The 19,720-nt window shown below is 38.7% G+C and overlaps 1 protein-coding gene across 5 annotated transcripts in view; it reads right to left on the bottom strand.

The window, feature by feature from the left end:
• Nucleotides 1-19,720, bottom strand: part of dpy19l3 (dpy-19 like C-mannosyltransferase 3) — a 53,099-nt gene that overhangs the window by 10,770 nt on the left and 22,609 nt on the right. For all 5 annotated transcript variants that reach the window (XM_067494967.1, XM_067494968.1, XM_067494970.1 and 2 more), the window contains 7 exons: nucleotides 19,343-19,444; nucleotides 18,870-18,943; nucleotides 15,965-16,123; nucleotides 13,879-14,010; nucleotides 8,295-8,406; nucleotides 7,363-7,419; nucleotides 6,929-7,011 (listed from right to left, as the gene is read on the bottom strand). In XM_067494967.1, coding sequence (XP_067351068.1) covers nucleotides 6,929-7,011; nucleotides 7,363-7,419; nucleotides 8,295-8,406; nucleotides 13,879-14,010; nucleotides 15,965-16,123; nucleotides 18,870-18,943; nucleotides 19,343-19,444 — 719 coding nt within the window. The remainder of the gene's footprint in view (nucleotides 1-6,928; nucleotides 7,012-7,362; nucleotides 7,420-8,294; nucleotides 8,407-13,878; nucleotides 14,011-15,964; nucleotides 16,124-18,869; nucleotides 18,944-19,342; nucleotides 19,445-19,720) is intronic.

Here is a 19,720-nt window from a genome sequence, read left to right as displayed (position 1 = left end):
ATTTGTACTTATTTGTATTTGGACTTTTCCTCTCTTTTTGTTATTATCAGACAGTGGCTCTATGAGGTGTTTAGGCTATAACAATAATATTGCACTGCATTAATTCAAGAACCTGCAGCAGTGAACAGGATGAAGGGGTCTCTTTTCTGGTTGGAATTCTCAATTCCAAAATATAATTTTAAAGCATCTCAAAATTTTGGCCAGGGAAAATGCTTACTAACTAGTAATTTGGAAAACCACTAGCCACAGTGGCTAAAGAGCAAAAAAAGGTTATATCAAACCCTGGACATACCACCGGGGAATTGTCACATGGCACTGAAACAGAAGTGGGATGTCATCAGCCACAGCTGCTCTGACTCTGCAGGTCCCTTTTAGATGACCCATCTTAGCCTTATGGAGCATTTTGCAAATCATAGGCTTTATAGCACATGTTTATTCTGTGGTACAATCAAATTGTATCCTCGGCCTTGTTTCCACGTAACCACCAAATGACGGCTCAAAAGCCAATTCCCTTAAACCTTGTGGAAGCTTTGTTCAGACCATAATTGATCCAAATGGAATAATTATTAACTGTGTTCCAATGCCAGTTCTTTTGGCTCAGACACAGATCCAATTCCTTTGATACTAGATATCAGCCACTACTGATTCTGATCTGATGCTTATTTGTATTGTGTATGTGACACATAGAAATAACAGCTGTATAGCATAGTTACCCAGACATTATTTTTCAGGAGCTACTTGGTCAAAATGCTGAAGGACCTGGTTACAAAATATAAAGTTTATTAAATGATTGATATTCTATTAATAAAAGAATAGCTGGGAGAGTGTGACTCCTATAACTGATATTACATAATCTCTAGAGTCAACATGTTTGAAGAATTCAGTTTTAACATTCACACAAAATCTTTTATTTTCCTGTGACGCACAATGCTGCATAATAGTGCCAGCTTTGAAAAAGACCATCAGGGCTGCAATGCTAGTAGGTTTATAGGGACACATTACATACCTTAGCAAACAAAAGATCAGATTTGGCGGGTTCAAAACCCATCGCGACTTCATTTGTGCAGACGCTAATCCTTTAATAAATACCGGTATCTGCAGTAAAAACGAATTATCCAAATTGGATAGGTATTATTCTGCATCAAAATGTCTAATCTAGAAAACATAAATTCAATAAAGAATTTGAAAAGAACAATTATATAGCTTTTAAGAATGACCAGAACTAGCAGATGTTTCCTTAAAAATTTACCATGCTATCTTACCCAGAAGTACAGGTATGTTGTGGTAAAAAAAAAAATGTTGCTATAGTGATTTGCGATAAGTGCAAAAGCTCATTTAAGACTCATGCCAGCATATGCCTTCAGAAGAGATTAAGTTATCACCTGCACTCACAAACAAACATATGCGATGCCCTCTACACAATTTTATTAGCTGTTTGCGTTGAGGCACACAACACTTACTTTTCTGATTCCATTCTCTTGTCATTCATTACACTTATATCAGATCCATCCCTGAACCATTTCAAAATTCAGGTTAATAAACTTTTGGAGAGTGAAAGAAAAGAAACAAAGTTAGAAACATTGTCTAAGATATTTTTACTACTTCCACCTGTAAAGACTTGCTGAAATCACACACACACCATACAGTAAAAGGGTAGTGAGAGCAAAGTATTAGGACGACTAATAGTGAGAATGAGAAAGTGATTGGGAGTTTTCTCATGTGCCAGAGCACAGGTTTCTTGTTGAAGTCTCACTTCTGATTAAGAGGTGTATAGTTCAAATGGGTACAACTCTCTCTCCCTCTGACTCTCTCTGAACTGCTTTTGGTATGAGTTAGAATACAGAGGCAGACAGACAGACGGACACACAGGGAGATCACAGACACAAAGCTGTACTTTTCCCATTTAAGGAGAAGGCCAAATGCTGCTAATTTAGACAATTTAAAACACGACAAGGAACAAGATGACAGGAAGACAATTAAGGGAGTGAGAGAGTGAGTCAGAGAAATAGGCGAGCAGAGGATGTTAGAAAAAATCTGGAGAGTACACTTTTACAGAGGGAGCCGAAAATTGATTTTTGCTGAAGGACGGATATACAAATGAATACTGGCACATTTCACAACGGACAAAGTATTTTTTGTTTTAATTAGACTGAGCTCAAAAAGAAGTCAGAGAGAGAGAGAGAGAGAGAGAGAGAGAGAGAGAGAGAGAGAGAGAGAGAGAGAGAGAGAGAGAGAGAGAGAGAGAGAGAGAGAGAGAGAGAGAGAGAGAGAGAGAGAGAGAGAGAGAGAGAGAGAGAGAGAGAGAGAGAGAGAGAGAGAGATGACTCGACTACAATTATCTGGGGAACTCAATGAACAATTGAGACTATCGGAAACAAAAATAACAGCATTTTTCATGTGAACATTGTTTATAGCTTTTCCATAATGGCTGTCCTATTTCACTCAGGACAGAAGGCATATATAGCATTACAGTATACAAACCAAAAACTGTTCGGCCACCTAAAGTGCTTGCGGTACATAAGTTGAATACAGCAGTATTCAACATATGATTTTTATGGACCACATCCATTATAGTAATTGTTAGCTGCAGCCAGGTAGCTGAAAAAGCTGGAGCTCAATGTGTTTAGTTCTAAGGTTTTGTAAAGGTAATTGTGATGATCATCTTTTCATCTTTTGGGCATGAATTGTAGAAGGTGGTCTCAATAATCCAGGTCTCAATAAACAAATATTTCAATGATGATTGTGACGTTCAGCTCTATGAACACAATACAGCAAGACCCAAACATAAATAAAAAATCCCTCAAATATGCTGACAATCTGTTTACATCTTTTCCTGTAATATTAGTTTGGCAAGAATGGACACATGCAAGAACACAATGACCTTGACCACCAAAATGTAATCAGTCCATCGTTGAGTCCAAGTGGATGTTTTTGCCAAATTGAGTCACATGCATGAGAATGGGACAGACCTACAACCCAAAAACATGAGGCATATGCATAATTAAGAATATTCTCAATAGTCTATTGCCTTCTTGTTTATACCCGACTAGTGACTTCTGGTATAAACAAAGTCAGTGTTTCACTCAAATGTGCTGAGTTTTTCATTTGGGCCAGTTCCTTTTGTGAATGAGTCTTTATGCTGAGTATCTATACGAGGCTTCTGAATTTGCAGCAAAACTGCTGTCAAAACTCTCATTAATAATTTTGCACTGCAGCCGTCATAATTCTCAGCCACAAACTGTATATCTGAACCCAGATGGGTAGTGTGCTGGGGGTGGTAGATGGGAGGAGTGTAGGAAAATAAGGGAATGAAGAGTCCTTAAAAAAAAATAAAAAATACACACAGATTCATACAAGACATACTGGAAAATGACCCCTGGATTTGGTGAAATATGCATGATTAGTGGTGTTTGGTGGGAGAGAACAAAGGATGAAGAGAATAAGAGAAGAAATGTATCGAGTCTGTAGCTGCTATATTTTAGGCTCTGACCCATTCCTGACTCATATTAGTGCTGTGAAATTTAAAATGTGAGCTTTGTTCCCTATTTTGGCTCCAGCCTGTAGTGAGCTGGACAGTAGTAAGACTACTGAGTAAAGACTGTGGTTATCTGTGAGTCCTTATAGTCTGACAAACTGCCATTTGTATTACACATGGGCCTGAACTTAAGTGCTGCTCCTCTCCATGCTGCACATTTAACACTTGAAATGCCTCGAACACCTCATACTAAGCCCTGAGTTCCTATGTCAGAGAGCAGAGTGTTGAAGCTCCTGCTAATAATCACAGCAAGATTTGCAACATGAATGTTCTGAATTTGACCTAAACTATTCACTTTCTTCTTCGTCAGTCAGTGTGAATTGATTTATTTTAGTTTTTGAATTTTTTTTTATTGAATTTGCTTTCCGACGTGTTAGTTTAGTCATAAAGGGCTTGCTGTGCTATTGATGGGCAAATTATACCTTACAAATTAAATGTGCAACACAATAAAGGGTACAAAAAGTTCAGAGTTCTGAGGACTTTCTAAAACCACTGTTGACTGAGGAAGAAAGAGAGACAGATCAAGTGGGTTAGACAGAAGTGATATTGGTGGCTTTAAAAACTGCACACTCACAACTATAACTCAGAGTCGGAGGCAGTGGAACGACTAGGCATTGCTATTGATTTATTGACTGTCCATTTCGAACTGAGTATCAGCCTACAGCTGAGCTGTGGAGCCACCACTGTGTAAGTGGAAACTTGTGAATTATGGCTGTGCAATACAGATGAACCTCTTCCAGTTATTATCACATTAACCTACAACTTTGTTCTTAAGACCTGTGAAGTTCATGGTCATGAATTATTGCCCTGGACGTTATGACAGGCCCTACTTTACCTCATATTAACAAAGAGATTTTTTTATTGACTCTAATCCCAAACTTCAAACCAGAAAATGTAAAATATTAAGAGAATGCAATGATTTGTAAATCGTTTGAACCCATTTTTGACTGTAAATAGCACAACAAAGCCAATCAAATGTTAAAACTCTCATTTTTATTTTGAGAAGAGGCGATGCAACACAGTTCCTATCCCAACCTATTTTGAGATGTTTTGCTGGGATCAAATTCAAATTAAGAAAATTTCTCGGTTTCAACATTTGCTATGTTGTCTTCAAAATTAGTAGTCAAATGATTTGCAAACTATTGCAAACAACATCCTAAGTCCTCTGGAAATGGGTTTCATATAAATACATCTTCTAAAAAAGAAAACATGTTGTATGTGGTCATACATGCAGCATGTCCCTGACAGCTTTACATAAATCCACTAGTCAGCCCAGAAATATACTCAGTCTTGTATATGTGTTCTCCTAGTCAGTTTAAGAATCTCTCATGATCCCTCTATATAAATACAAAATGGCCTTGGATTCAGTTACCTAGAGAATACAACGTAACATGACCCCCCCCTCCCTCCCTCCCCCCAATCTCAACACTTTCATCTAGAATGTAATTAGCACAGTGGCAAGAAGCTTAGCGCTCGGCCCTACTCTCAGCTCCAACTGAGGTAACTCTAGGCAGCCCATAATCCTGAGAGCCTAATGGGATTAGCTCCAGAGGGAAGGGAACCCATGTCATATACTCAAATACATTCAATATCCCAAATTCTCCTTTCTGCCTCTCCTTTATGCATCTCTGTCTCCCTCTCTCTGCGCCATTCCGCTACCTGTCTAATAGGATTAGACCAGGATTGGCCATTTCTTAAAAATCACATCTGGTCCACTCGCTGTCATAATGATTACAGCATTAAATCCATAAGCTTTTGAATTATGACTTATTCAGTCTGAAGGCAAAGTACAGTGATCATACTATCCTAGATATTAACTACAGACTTTTAATGGACAGCAAAAAACACAAGCGCGCAAAATCTAGAAACAAAAACTTTTTACTAATTTTGCAATTCATTGCATTCAATCCTCATTCAACGGTAAAAGAGTGGGAATCTTTCTCCAACTCTACAAGGTTACTAACAAGTATTTTATACACAAGAATTTCTCTATGTAAAACATTTACCTTTTTTGTGAAATATAGTTGCTTTTTTCCCCGATGCACTATTTAAACCTGATCCTGATAAGAGTCCTTTAATTTTTGGTATCTGCCATTACACAGTGTAATCTTATTTACTTACTGTAAAATGTCATTAAAAACTGCATGTACGTATATAAAACACTGATAGCACCTGTGTGTTACTTAATCTGAAACCCTATATTACAAAAATATTTACTCCAACTCCAAGTACTGCTATGATATAAATGAAACTAATAACAGAGAGAATGTGACTTGTGCATTTTTTTCCCCAATTCGAGTTTCTGAACAGTTGGAAGTATGAATACTGGGGCACTCGCTGGTATGCTCAAATTATTTATCACATTCGCACACTCTAATTTACACTGTGCAGCCCGGCAGCAAATAAGAGCAATGCTGCAACACCAGCAGGGTGAGATGGACAACACGGAGTACAGTAAGGAAAAATCAGATCAGATTAAATCAGATCAGATTGGGACTTCACATATATCTCTATCCCATCCATCCATCCCCATCACATCTTTGTTCAGGGATGATCTTTAAATAAAAAATAAAAAAACTCCTTGTTGATAAATATAAATGACCTTTGAACTTAGATTACCTTGTTACATTTTGAAAAACTAAATAGTTATTTTAACAAGGAAGTACATTTTCAGCTTCAGTTTTTTCAGTTTGTCTCTCTTGCACCCCGAGTATTTATTATCTGCTTAGTAATGTTCATATGTAAATCTGTTTAATTGGCAATTGTTAAGGAAATTAAGGTCAACTATTGGATTGGAATTGAGTACAACTGGGAAAAGTAACAAAAGGAAGGTAGAAATAGTGTACATGAGATCATCTGTGCCTGTTGCCAGACCCCTTGGTATGCTACAAGAACGGCTAAGCCAGTAGGGAAGTGCAACACTCCACTTCCAACATAATGACCAGAAAATGACAGACAAACACAGATGCGCAAACACAAAAACACACACACAGCAGCAACAGTACAGAGCCATTCCAAATCTCAGCCCATCTCTGATCCCATCAGGCTGATGCTCTTGATCGAAAGCTCGGCTACAGAGACCCTGAGGTGTCTTAAAGCTGTGCCAACAGCTGGGTCCTTTCCAGAACCCCCATGTCTTATTCATGCACACCCATCGGCTCTCATCGCTCATTGCCCAGACTCCCCCGCAAACACATGCAGACACACAAGTATACATGCAGTCTATTCACACACACACACACACACACACACACACACACACACACACACACAGAGACAGACAGACAGAATAATCAAGGACATCAGGCGAAGTGAAACTTGATCTCCGGAAACAAACTAATCAAATTTGCTTTAATTTGATGTGGAGCACTGTGTGGGTGTATGTGTCTGTACCTAATCCAGGTCATGAGCTCCACAGTGTCGGGATCATAAAATTCCCTCAGTTCTGATATCTCCTCGATCAGTTTAGGCCAGAACTGAAGGGAAACAGACAGTGACAAGTGATGGATAACCCTGAGTATGTCTTCATCAAGGCTGTAACGCAGACAATCAGATCTACCGATATATATTTTAGGTAGCATCTCATTACAGCACTGAATAGAACAGTGTATTTCATAGACATTTGGACTCTTCCAATGACAAAATAAACACAAGGGAAGAAATCATTTCACTATCCTGTTATGATCAAATTGCTTGTTATCATTTTCTTCCGCAACTTCCATTTCAGCCATTTTTAGTTTCTCACACAGCGTGTACAAATTGGCTTGGCTCCATAATGATAGCAACAATAAAGTGCTGAACATAAACCACCAAAGAAAATGGCATACCTTGTAATACAGGCAACCGATCATAGCCAGTGGAACTGCATATCTCACAAGCCTTAACTGCAAAATGAGAAGACGAGAAAACAGCTCTAATGAAAGGATGCAATCATGTCAAAGTGGGAGCCAGACAGAGATATACCTAAAAATGAAGACAAGTACAGAAGGAGATGACACAAGATATCAGACAAACAGAGCAGCATTGCTCCCTGGTATGTCTCGTCTGATCTTTTCTATTGTCATGTTATGGCCACACTGACACCTAGTGGCCTCTTTAGCAATGTTATCATCTGTCTAGAGCAGAGGCTGAGGATTCAAATCCATGTCAAAGCAGCAACCAATCAAAATGGGAAATCTTTACAGACTCACAATAGCACAAAGAACTGTAGATGTTAGAGATTCCGGAAGAACAGTATGGTTTGTTCTTCTCAGAAAAGGGAAAGTAAATATGTAGCTGAGCAAACTATCCTCTTCTCTATCTAACCCTAGGTCCAGACAGGCTGAGGTTAAAAGATCTCATCTCTACTTGCTCAAAAAATGTTTTTTCAAATATTTCTGTCTGCAACTCCCCAGTCGCCAGCAGCACGAGTACAGTTAAACAGTGACCTACAGTAACATTTTGAACATGTAAATATGTGTTAAAACTCACTTTTGCCTTTGCAGTTGCCGTCAATAATAAAGAAAGATAATCAAAAAAATCCTGCAATATTTTTTTCTATAATATAGGCTCCTGCACACTAGAAAGTATTAACAGAATAAGCTATTTATGATCGGACAGGTACAAATAAAAACAATACAAACAGCAAACAGTTATGTGTTTACACAGCCAACAAACACAGAACAGCATTAGCATTCATTTGGACTCATAACTATAAGCAATGATATACATTTATATCCAGAGCAATGAGATGGAAGCAAACTGTTAGTGCTGCTCATACCAGAAATTTACTGTAGCAGTGGAGAGTGGTAAGAAGCAGGGTCCACAACTCCGTCCCACACACACCGTAAGCTGCAACCGCACACATGTGGCCAGTCCATATGTACTTCATCCTGGGGATAGATTGCGAGAGAAAGAAAGACAATGTCAGGCCATGTTAATGTGAAGTAGTTCATGTGCTTTGCATCTGCATCTAAAGCATGAAAACTAGAATTACAAACAAATGGGGAAATGATTAAACAGAGAAGACTGAACAGAAGAAATACGGCCGAGAGAGTGAAGTGAACTAAAAAAAATTTGTTGACAGGTGCAGAGATGGGGCAGTGAGAGGGAGAGCGAGCAAGTGGGAAGCGGCATTAAGCAGCGCAGGCTCACAGAAATAAATCTCAATACTTTTTTAATGCAAAGGAGCTGTCTGACAGAAATGAATGGTATTCTGCACTTTTTGGCCTTTTGCTCTTCATCAGCATTTTAGAGAAAGTGCTGAAATTAAATGTGTCAGTTTCGAAACTACCTGGCTGCTGCTGTTAAAAGCACTTAGATCTTTTTTTTTTTGTCTGTGTGAATTTTGTGAGTTCAGTCAGTACTTTATGATCGCAAAAGGAAGGTACACTATAATCTTCATGTATTAAATGCACTGTATATCACATCCCTTTTAAAATCCTGCCCAATGCCGAAAGTCAGATTACCACAAGAACACAATGTGCAACATTTTCATGCACAGAGCCAGACACGGGCTGTAATATATACGTAAAATCCTATTCAAATTAAGTTACGTATTTAAACATCTCGATAATGCTATGAATAAAGCAAATACCAGAATAGTTCCCGTTTCTCTTTGACTGAATAATTGCAGGTTTGCTGTAATAAATGGAAAAGAAGTGATGATTCCAATTGTAATCACCGTGATTTTCTTGACACTCCTCACAAAGAGCCTAAAGTTAAACGCAATTATACTTTCACAATAATGAATCAGCGATGCCAAGCATGGCAGCCTGTGTTTGGAGCTTGAAATCTGCTCAGCCTGGCAAATTCACTGGTGACGCTAGAATAATGTTAGAAGAATATATCACTTGGCAATTACAGATGAAAGTTGGGCACCTCTGGGGGACTAGTTGTGCTTGAGATTATAGATGTGAACGGCACACTATAGGATGTACTAGTCAAGTCGTCAGGCACTTCACAGGTATTCATAAGGCCATGTGCAAATGCAGTGGTCTTTACAACTTGGTATGGCATGTGTACTTTTTTTAAGCACAGGCTACTGAAGAATTATTACCACTGTGTAGGTGTGAAACTTACAAAGGAGAAAAATGATGCCCTCACCCGCTGGTGGGGTGTTGTATTATGGGAGCAAGAGTGGTGTAAGATTCCATAGGCCAACGGTGATTCGTTTATAGTTTGTATATCCACAGTCGTGGTTCGTCTGCTTCCTCGTCCTCTCACTCGAGCACAAAAGATGGTTGAGTGCTCGCTACATACTCGTCAGCTGTCATTTTTAAGGTGTGTTCAAGTATCACTTGTCTGTCTAGAAAATGGGCAAACTAAGCGAACGAAGCAGTTGGTCTTTATTACCTCTAACAGTTCACATCTAAGTCAGTCCAGACCACTATTCTAATCAGTTGATCCAACAGTCAGGGGAGACATTTGTGCCAAATGCAATAACATTCCCTCAAGGCCTCAAGTTTACAAGAATGTGATAAACATGAGGTCATAGTGACCTTGACTTTCGACCACCAAAATCGTATCAGTGGAGTCTGGAGTCTGAGTGGATTTTTGAAGAAATTCCCTTAAAGGTGTTCCTGAGATATTGAGAATTGACAGTTAAAGCACCCCAAACACGCTAAAGCTTTCAGTCTGGTGTTTTGCTGCTGATAAAGGAAAAGATGAAGCAAAAAAAAAATCCTGCCTCAAACTAAAGAGAAAGCTCACCTGAAAAAAATAAAAAAAATAAAAAAATAAACGAGATGCTTGCAATAGGAACTTTCTTGCTGAAATCATCTGGTCTGTGCACTGTACCCACACTCGTCGTCACCGGGTTGTGGGGTGTTGTATTTAACTGCACCAATATGAGATTTCAAACCACTGGCAGTCCACTAAATACTGTAACGTTACTTTTCTAACACAAACATGAAGCTAGAATGCGTTAACAGCAGAACTGAAGCCATACTGAAACATGTCCCCCCCCCAAAAGGAAATCGGACGACCCCGGCTGCACGTCCTAAAACAATGACTGGACTGATTGGAAAATTGAGGCAGACGCAGAGGTTGTACCTGACATTTGCTGACCGTAGTTCTGTTGACTAATAAGACCACATTGGTTAAGAGCCAGCATGTCTTTTGGGTGCAGGTTTGCTTTATGTACATTATCTCTCAGGGCGACGCCCTCATTAATTGTGTTGTGTAGAATGACGACATGTTTAATGACCACGACTGACTTCTTCTTAAACCACTCCCCCACACAGTGATAGTCTAATCAGAGCTAAGGTAAATGGTTTGCATTTATATAGCACCGGACAAAGCATTTTACAATTTTGCTTAATATTCATCCATTCGCAAACACACACACACACACACAAAATCCAGTGACGATGGAGCTGCCATGCAATCGAATGACCTGACCCACTGGGAGCAAGTGGTTGTTAAGTATCTTGCTCAAGCGCACTTCAACATACGGACAGGGGCCACTGGTAATAAACCCACTTAGCCTGCGAGTAACTGCTCTACCTCCTGTGTCTCAGCTGGTGCATCTAAGGTGCTGCTCTGCACAGGTGCTTCCACTGCATTAAAATGCTGATACTCGCGTAACAACTATGGATGTACATTCAAGCTGTGTTGTTTATCCAAAATCACTCTTGCACTCACAACTATGGAGCTTCCTGAAAGACGATCATTTGCAGGCTGATTTTTAACCTTCTGATAACACAATAAGTGCTATAACTACTATCACAATAACTTCCTTGCATTTGTAGCTTTTTCGTATTCTTCTTGGGATCATGTGTATATGTCATGTGCTCCCAGATCTATCAAAAAAAACAGATATCTGCATTACAAAAATATTTTCTGGTTAAATAAAACATAATTAACTTCCTTAAAACATGTCAGTCAGAAAAAGTATTTCCAACCAGTTGCGTACAATAATGTTAGTTTTGTCCACAGTAAACAATCAACCTACAAGATCAATGGTTTTATAGATGGCTTCTTTGGTTATGTTCTTCCTGATACCAAGAACCCTTTCTTTCAAGTTTTAAAGTAGTACATTCTAATCTTGGGCAGCAAGGCTTTGGAATGGTTAGCACTGCCGCATACAGCAAAAAAGGTGAAGTTTGCTTGTTCTCTTTCCAGTTAGGCTAACTGGAGACTCGAAATTTGCCATAGGTGTGAGTGTGAATACTCGTCTGTGTATGTCACTCTGTGTTGGCCCTGAGATAGATGGGCGATCTGTCCAGGGTGTATCCTGCCTCTTGCCACTAACAGCTGGGATAGGTTTTAGTCCCCTGTGACCCTGAACAGAATAAGTGATTACAGAAGATGGATGGAATGTACATTCTAATCTTATCACTGTAAACTGTATATCAGTCCCTCCAGGAATTTGTGATATTGCCACTGCAATAATTATTTCAACCTATCCTAGGTGATTTCTGCACAACGTTGCAATTTAAAACATCATAAAAACAAAGAAAATTTGAAATTCTAGGGAGCAGAGTATAAATACATTTTTTGACTGTGACAGGTTGGCAGGGGTATTGTTGCATACTTAAAAACCACAAACCGTAGTAGAGCTCCAGGATCTGCACTTCGGGCCTAATCAAAGAAAGTAGTTAGTTCAGGGTGTCAAATAAATTTGAGCCCAGTGTGGGATTATTTCAAATCAAAGCTGAAACAAGAAAATGTATATTTGGACCACACAGTCATTTTGGGGTTACGCCGTCTGGGTTATAGAAATCAAAGGAAAGAAGCCATCAAATCATAAAGTAAATTTTAGCAACTGTTAAAGGAAACATACATTGTGAATTGTTACACCCCTAGTATGTATATTAAATGGCTTTGCCAGCCTGAAACACATCCATCGTATCATAAGTTAATAAACTTTGGTTAAGATGTTTAAACTTCACGAGAAGTGTATCATTTGTCTCACCACACTAGTTCTTGACAACATTTATACTCAAAACAGTAATAAAATTACTACTAAAATAAAAGAAAATCGAAATAAATTGACAAAATAAGTAAACTGAAAGTAATGACGCCACTGATCAAACTAAAGCTAACTGAAATTCAGATGGAATAGAGAAATATCTATCTAATATTTCTAAAACTACTACAGCCTTGCACTGTACAGTAATTCAGCAATCAGTTGTCCAATTTTGTTCAGTTGTTTTGTTCCTGTAGTGAGAGGTGTCACTATCTGAGAGTCCAAGACCCTGTAGGACAGTGCTTGGTGTGAAGTGCTGATCAAAGCCTAGGAGGACAATTCAGCCACTTTGTGAAAAGCCTTAAAGAGGGGCTTGAATGTTAGCATGTGCTCGAAAGCACGCAGAATTCCGTAGTCAAGAGGAAAAGTACATTTTAATGTTCCCTGCCTGGGAACTAAGCCAATGCGAGTACTTGTATTTTTGTACGTGTATGACCCTTTAATTACAGACCCCATCTCCAGAGAAAAGTTTGAAGTTTTTCTAAAATGCAATAAAAACGACAATATGTGATGCATGAATTTGCTTAAACCTTTGTTTAATACAAAGAAAAGTGTTTGACTCTGACCAAATTACCTGTATTTTGGAAATGTAGAGATTGTCTGGAACTTTCAAAAAAAGGATCCACCAAAGACTCAGTGTTTTCAAGCAAAGATGAGTCACAAAATGTCTTTCACCATCTACAGTTTATAATATTGTGAGAAGATTCAGAGAAACGTCAGTATATAAAGGCTAAGGTTGAAAACCACTGTTGAATGTGTGTGACCGTCAAGCACTCAAGTGACAAACGCTCATCTTACTATGATGAATATAGCCACATGGGGTCAGGAGTACCTGGGTAAACCCTTGTTACTTGAGAACAGTCTGCTGGTGTTTCCAGAAATACAACTTGAAATGACCTATGAAGGAAGCCAAACGTCTGGGGGAGCTCATGTCAAATAGATGTGAAGGACAGTGAAGGACAGTGAAAAGTTGTTCTGTGGTCGTGCATCTCCAGGCTTTAGCTTGTTTTTGGATGTCTGGTTCTCTGTGCCAAAGCTGTATATAGGGATTCCACAGACATATATGCTTCACAGCAACATCTTTTCCACGGCAGTCAGTGGATATTTCAGCAGGACAATGCAAGACCTCGTTCTACATATGCTTAAAAGACTTGGCTTTGTAGACACACTATGAGCTTGACTGGCATGTATCAGATTAGTCTCCTAGATAATAGTGGCCACTAACTATTGATCAGCGGAATGTGTCACTGTGTGATTATTTTCAACACACAGAGAAGTTGGTAGGTCGGAGTACTGAATATTTTCCTTACACTTTCATCTGTGAAAGCAATCTCAATATATGGTTTTTACTGGAGTGCATTGGAGATGGGTTTGAACATGTGCATGTCCTCACCTCATAGTGCTGAAAGCCAAGAGGCCGTAGAACAGTGTATGCAACAGATTATAGGCCACATCTGGGCGAAAAGCCTCCTTTTGTCCCTCGGCAGCTCCTTTCTTCTCCTCCGCTGAACTTCCTCTAGGTTTGCTGAGAAACAAAACCAAAAAAAAAGCAGCCAGACAAAAAACAGGAGTGATACATAAAACAATACAGCTAGATGCTTGAGAAGAGACAGAGAAGAGTAGGTGGGTGGAATTGATATTATTCAGATTATTCAGATTTCATTATCTGTTTTTTTTTTTTCACAACAGACACACAATGATGCACACCCACGAACGTTTCTGTCTGCAGGAGTCAGCACGCAAACAAACAGTGACAGACCCGGGGGCAATGATGTCATTCCTACGCTTTGGCCACCCGCATTGAATCAGACGGACACCGGCTTCCATTTGAATACAAATCCAATCTGGCTCTACCTTCTACGTGAGTTAGGGTAAACTGGATTAAATTAAATCCTGAATTGGCAAATGGACCTTTGTTCTACGAGGTTAGTATTCCAGCCCTCTAACAGCAGAGTGCCAGTTGATATGCTAATGTGATTAGTGCAATGTGGCCCCTCACCTTGCACCACAGGCAAATGAAGCTTTCCACCAGGCATCTGGTGAATTATTGTGTTTTCCAGAGCATGAAGCAACAGTACCCTTACTAAATCAGTGACAATGTGAGGTGGTAGACTCACAGTCTACAGACTCTGTTATCACCACAGTGACTGGGTTTCTTCCCCTTGATAGTCACCCTGACGTCCTCTTCTTAGCTATATCTCCCTTTATTCTCAGTAAGGGCTGAAACTCAATTAATTTTGAACAACTTCCAGTAAGGATGGTTTATTACTGCTAAATTTGAGGGTTGGAGCAAGGTGTTAAAATATTAGTCAAACAAAAATAATGAATGTCATTCACATCAACTGTCACTGGTTTCAATGTTCTGGTAGATGGTTGTCATTCATTCACTCATTTTGATTTGTATTCCTTAACTTTGCCACAAGTTAACATCTCTGGCTACAACAACGATTGACTACAGGTCAAACCTAAATATTTATAGTATTTTAATAAGATTAAAATATCTATACTAAGCTAATATGTAAAAATGCAAATAGTGCAAACATGATGCTAAGTTTTTCTTGTACTTTGACAATTAAGCAGAGGTTTAAATGAGCCCAGATGAAAATCCTAACATAGGATTAATATAGCAGCAGACACTTCTAATTAAAGCCTCAACCCTAAAGTATATGTGGATTTATGAATAAGAAAAACAAAAACAAAAACAACAACAAGCGATACACCACATTTCTTAAATGATCAAATGAACTCCAGTAACAGTTTAAAACTGTTTTGGATGCATTTTAAAAACCTGAAACTTTGTGTCACTTTCAGCAGCAGATGTTTGGATCTGACAGTCTTTTTTTCTTCCATTTTATACAATGTTTTTATGACTGGAAAACTGGTCTAAAAAAAAAAAAATCTAAGTTATTCTAGGTATGGTGTTGTTTTATCACAGTTATTTTTATTAAAACAGGTCTCTGGTGTATCTGGAAACAATGTTACGGATACCAAAACAGTTGCGAGGACTTATACAAGACTGCCAAAGACATAAGTGAGCAGTTATTTACAAGATTAGGTTTGGCCTGAAGGTTGTGCTACAGGAGAAAGGTCATTGGGTTGCAGAAGGGAACAGTGGGTTTCTTTCTGTTGGGAGTGTGAATGCAAACACCCACAAACACACAAAACTGGTCATTAGCTTTCAGGTTATGTTGTAACGAGAGAAATGAACAGAGGGACAGATGGAGGGGATCACCAACTGCTACTCAATAATTAACATCAACAGAATGGATGTGGGAATAAGAGACAATGTGGAAATTATACTTTACGCCGCCTGATTTATTTTAGCTTATTTATTTCAGGTTTATTATAGGTATGTTACCATATACCACCTCCAACTCACATTTGCCAACTGCTCCTTTTCACAAGTTTCAAAGGTTCATAGGGACACTTTCTTCCCTTCCCATGTTTCATCCTTCATTTCTTGTACAGCCATCACCTACCTCAGATTCTGCAGCATGGCCACTGCAAAAATGCCGCTGAGCAGCAGCAGTGTGAGGACGTAGGGGTACAACAGCAGAGTGCCAGCCAGTCGTTCCAGTGTATCGAGGGGTAGTAAGCCAAAGGCCTCTTCACACAGATAGAGACTGGCATCAAAATCTCTGCAGGAAAGGGGGGGGGGGGGTAGCATAGAGAAAGATAAACATAAAAGATACAAAGAGTGTCACCAACTCCTTGATCCCTGAACAACTTCTGTCAGTGGCAGGGATGCAATTATAAAACAGAAACGTATACAGTGTACTGTGGCATAATGAAGGGGCTCTATAGTCTACACTCTATCGAGTTCATACAAAAGTAAACCAGTTACAAAAGAACTGCGAGATGAACCAATTTTGAAATGGTACAAGCACCATGTTTGAACTAGCACCTATACTGGGTTGAGGAAAAAGGTGCGAGTGAAGTTGTTGTCTTTTTTTCCCACATTTCTATCAATTTCCCTCTCCGAGTGTGATTTACATGGACTTAAGTAACCAGTTAACTTGAAAAAACTAAAACAAACAAACAAACAAAAACACTGTTTTCTCTGATATACAGGAAATTACATGCATTTAAGAAACCTGGTTGATGGAAATCCACGGATTCATGCAGCACAAGAGTAATCCGATTTTTTCCTGCACCTCAGACTTATTTTAGAAGCATGGCACACAGATTTTAATTGTAGAGTGAAAGATAAGGCTGCTTACTGATTTATATATTTATTTGTTTGGCTGTGTTCATGCTGCTGCAGAGTAACACAGCACAGGGGGAGAGAAAAGAAAATGAGGAGAGACAAACACAGCTGATTCACACCACGTACTGTCTGAATAAAAAAAAAAAAATCCACAGAGGAAAGTGACCTATTCCGACTTCTACAAGGCACATTGTATTAGTTTCCATTTCACATTTTCTGCAGACCTTTGTGCGCATTTTGTTTTAAAAAATGAATAGTATCACCATTATTAAATTATCCCTCATTCTGCCTTTTACTCAGCTGCTGGTTCCTGTCTGCAAGCCTTTTGTTACGCACATGTGCTTGTAAAGAAAGCGGATTAGAAACTTGGTGGTTACGTGTCTACGAGGCAGAAAAATCTGTTGTCTAGGATAAATCTACATGGGTAAATTGGGTTTTGCTAATCTCCTACCCCAATTTAGGAAACCATATTTGACATTTACATGACACTTGACAAAACAGCTTTCTTCAAGGTCTGAAGACCTTCTTTAACATATATGACTTAAATAATCAGGGAAAGTTGTTGCTGGTGGTGGTGGCAGTAGTCGGGATGTTTTTAGGTTAAAGCCTCAAGTTGGTTTTAATTATTATTATTTCCCAACATCTCAGATTACAAAATCACTAAAATAGATTTACAATCTGTACCTTCCGTGTTTAAACCACCAGTTTGAATTAAACGAGTATGTTTTTTTTATTTTTTGTGTTTGCAGCTTATAACGTGAGTTCAGGGTCACCAATACAACCTTCCAACTTTATGTTGAAATAAAGGCAAAATGATTAGTTGATACTAACATTAGCATACTAGGATATGCAATTGGACACTTGTACTTGTCTTAAGGGAAGACACTTAGATACAAAACAATAACAATGAGTCATTTAATTTTTGTCTCCAGCATTGCAATGTGAAATATGGTGCTCCACACTGTGTACACTGTTTTCCATCAATCATAGTGAGTTATTATGAATGAATACAGTTAGGCTCCAAATTATATTGTGCACACAATTAGGGAGAATTTTACTGATGGGGGTTCATTGTATTGTTGAAGTAACAGAAGCTTAGTTCAAGTAACCCTTGAGATTTGTCTCCATCCAGTGTTGCTTGTAAAGATTGTAACTATGAAATGCAACCCCAACTAATTCTGTTACAACGTGCGTTAATAGTACTGGAAATTTTCAGATTTTGTTAAAGCCAAATCAAATCTAAAGGAGATGTTAAAAGTAGCTTAAAATGGAATTGCAAGTACTTCAAAACTGTACAGTATTTATTATCCATATTCAAATTCATGATCAGTTGATTATCAATGTACAAAGAGAAATAGGGCTCAATTACTCAGATTTAAAACCTCTTGTAATGAAAAAGAGAGTTGCAAAAATGTAAACTTCAATATAAAAAATGGCAGATTTTTACCTTTACTTTACTTTACAGAGCCATAAAGATAAAAGAAAAAAGCTTCTCTAAGTCCTCTTATGTAAAGATCTTTTTCTGTGAGGCTAACAGAAAAAGAGAAACACAAAGGTGTAGTATATAGTCAATATATATAGTCAATGTTTTGAAAAGAAACCAGAATAAATTATGCCCTAAATCTTTAGTATAAGCATGTTTTGAACATTTCACACATTAGACTAGCAAAACTGCTTCTGATTTGTAGTCATACAAATGGCAAATACAAGATACCACCAAAAGCAGTGCAGGACTCAAGAGCTTAAAGAAATGGGAAAGAATAAATAAAACTCACCGAGTGAGAAACAGGAGGGAATGGGAGAGGTAGAGTAAGTGCTGCACTTTCCACAGCCTCCTGAATAATTGAAAGGCCAGTTGTGTGGTACTGGGGTGTGAGCTGCGTTATCTGCCACACCAGAGCAACTATCCAGTGGGTGAGCTCGACAAACACATACACACACACACGCTATCTGATCGATGGGAGGCCTGCTGGCGTTACACCGCCATCTATTATTCACGCACACTAACACTCCAGGTGCTACAACACTGGTGCTTAGTGAATATTACAGTCATGCTGGATCAAGTCAAGAGGTGTGCAGAACGTGCAGACATTGTGTTTGCATTATTGTGTGTACTGTATCATACATGATATGGTTTTATAAGGTGTGTATGCATGTTTGAGTGTGTGTGCTCATACCTTGTCGGCCCCAAGCCAAACTTTGATTTGATGAATTTATAGATGTGCTCATCTGATCTGAGCTGAAGTGCTTTCTGTAAACCCATGTACACACAGACACACACAGGTCATCTTGTCAGACATATAAATAAGTAAATAAATTGACCTGAGATCACAAGGTGAGCTCATATCTATGAGTTTTAGATACATAGGGTGCAGTACAGGGATGTGGGCGAAGGTGGAGACAGGGTGAAGCAGCAGTAAGATAGGAAAAGGAGGATCAAAGGAATGAGGAGGGGAAGGAGGGACATAAGATAGAAAGTTAACAAAATAAATCAGAAAATACACAGAGAAAAAGATGGAATGTTAGGAAAGGAGGGCAAAATGAAAAGAAACGCATAAGGAGATAAGAGCAGGAGAAAAAAGGAGCAAAGACAGGCAAATCGTAAAAATTGTAATAGAGACACAGATAAACAAAGGAAGTACTGGAGCACCTTGGCTAGGTAGTTGATGCTAAAGGTGAGAAGGAGAACCATGGCGCTGTGGAGAAACAGTTTGCCGAGACGAACCATCAGGCTTCCTGTCTTCAAACCAGACTGTGTGATTACACAACAAAAAGAGGTGTTTTGTGATGTGATACAGTAAGCAGATGCACAAAGTTTCCTGTCCCAATTTCTTATTCTCAACCTTCCTCCATCTTTCTTTATGATTCTCCTCTTTCCTGTCACATTTAATGTTTCTGTAATTGTTACAGTGATAAAGATCTGATTTTACTAAATTACATTTAGCCTAACAGAAACACGTGTCCCCAGCATACAAATTCAAATGATCACCTTCGAAACTGACTGCGGCACGTGCCTCTTCACATCATA

Source organism: Channa argus, chromosome 2, assembly GCF_033026475.1.
Source record: "Channa argus isolate prfri chromosome 2, Channa argus male v1.0, whole genome shotgun sequence".
NCBI lineage: Eukaryota > Metazoa > Chordata > Actinopteri > Anabantiformes > Channidae > Channa > Channa argus.
Note: the sequence above shows the minus strand (reverse complement) of the source record. Positions and strands in the feature narration are given on the sequence as shown.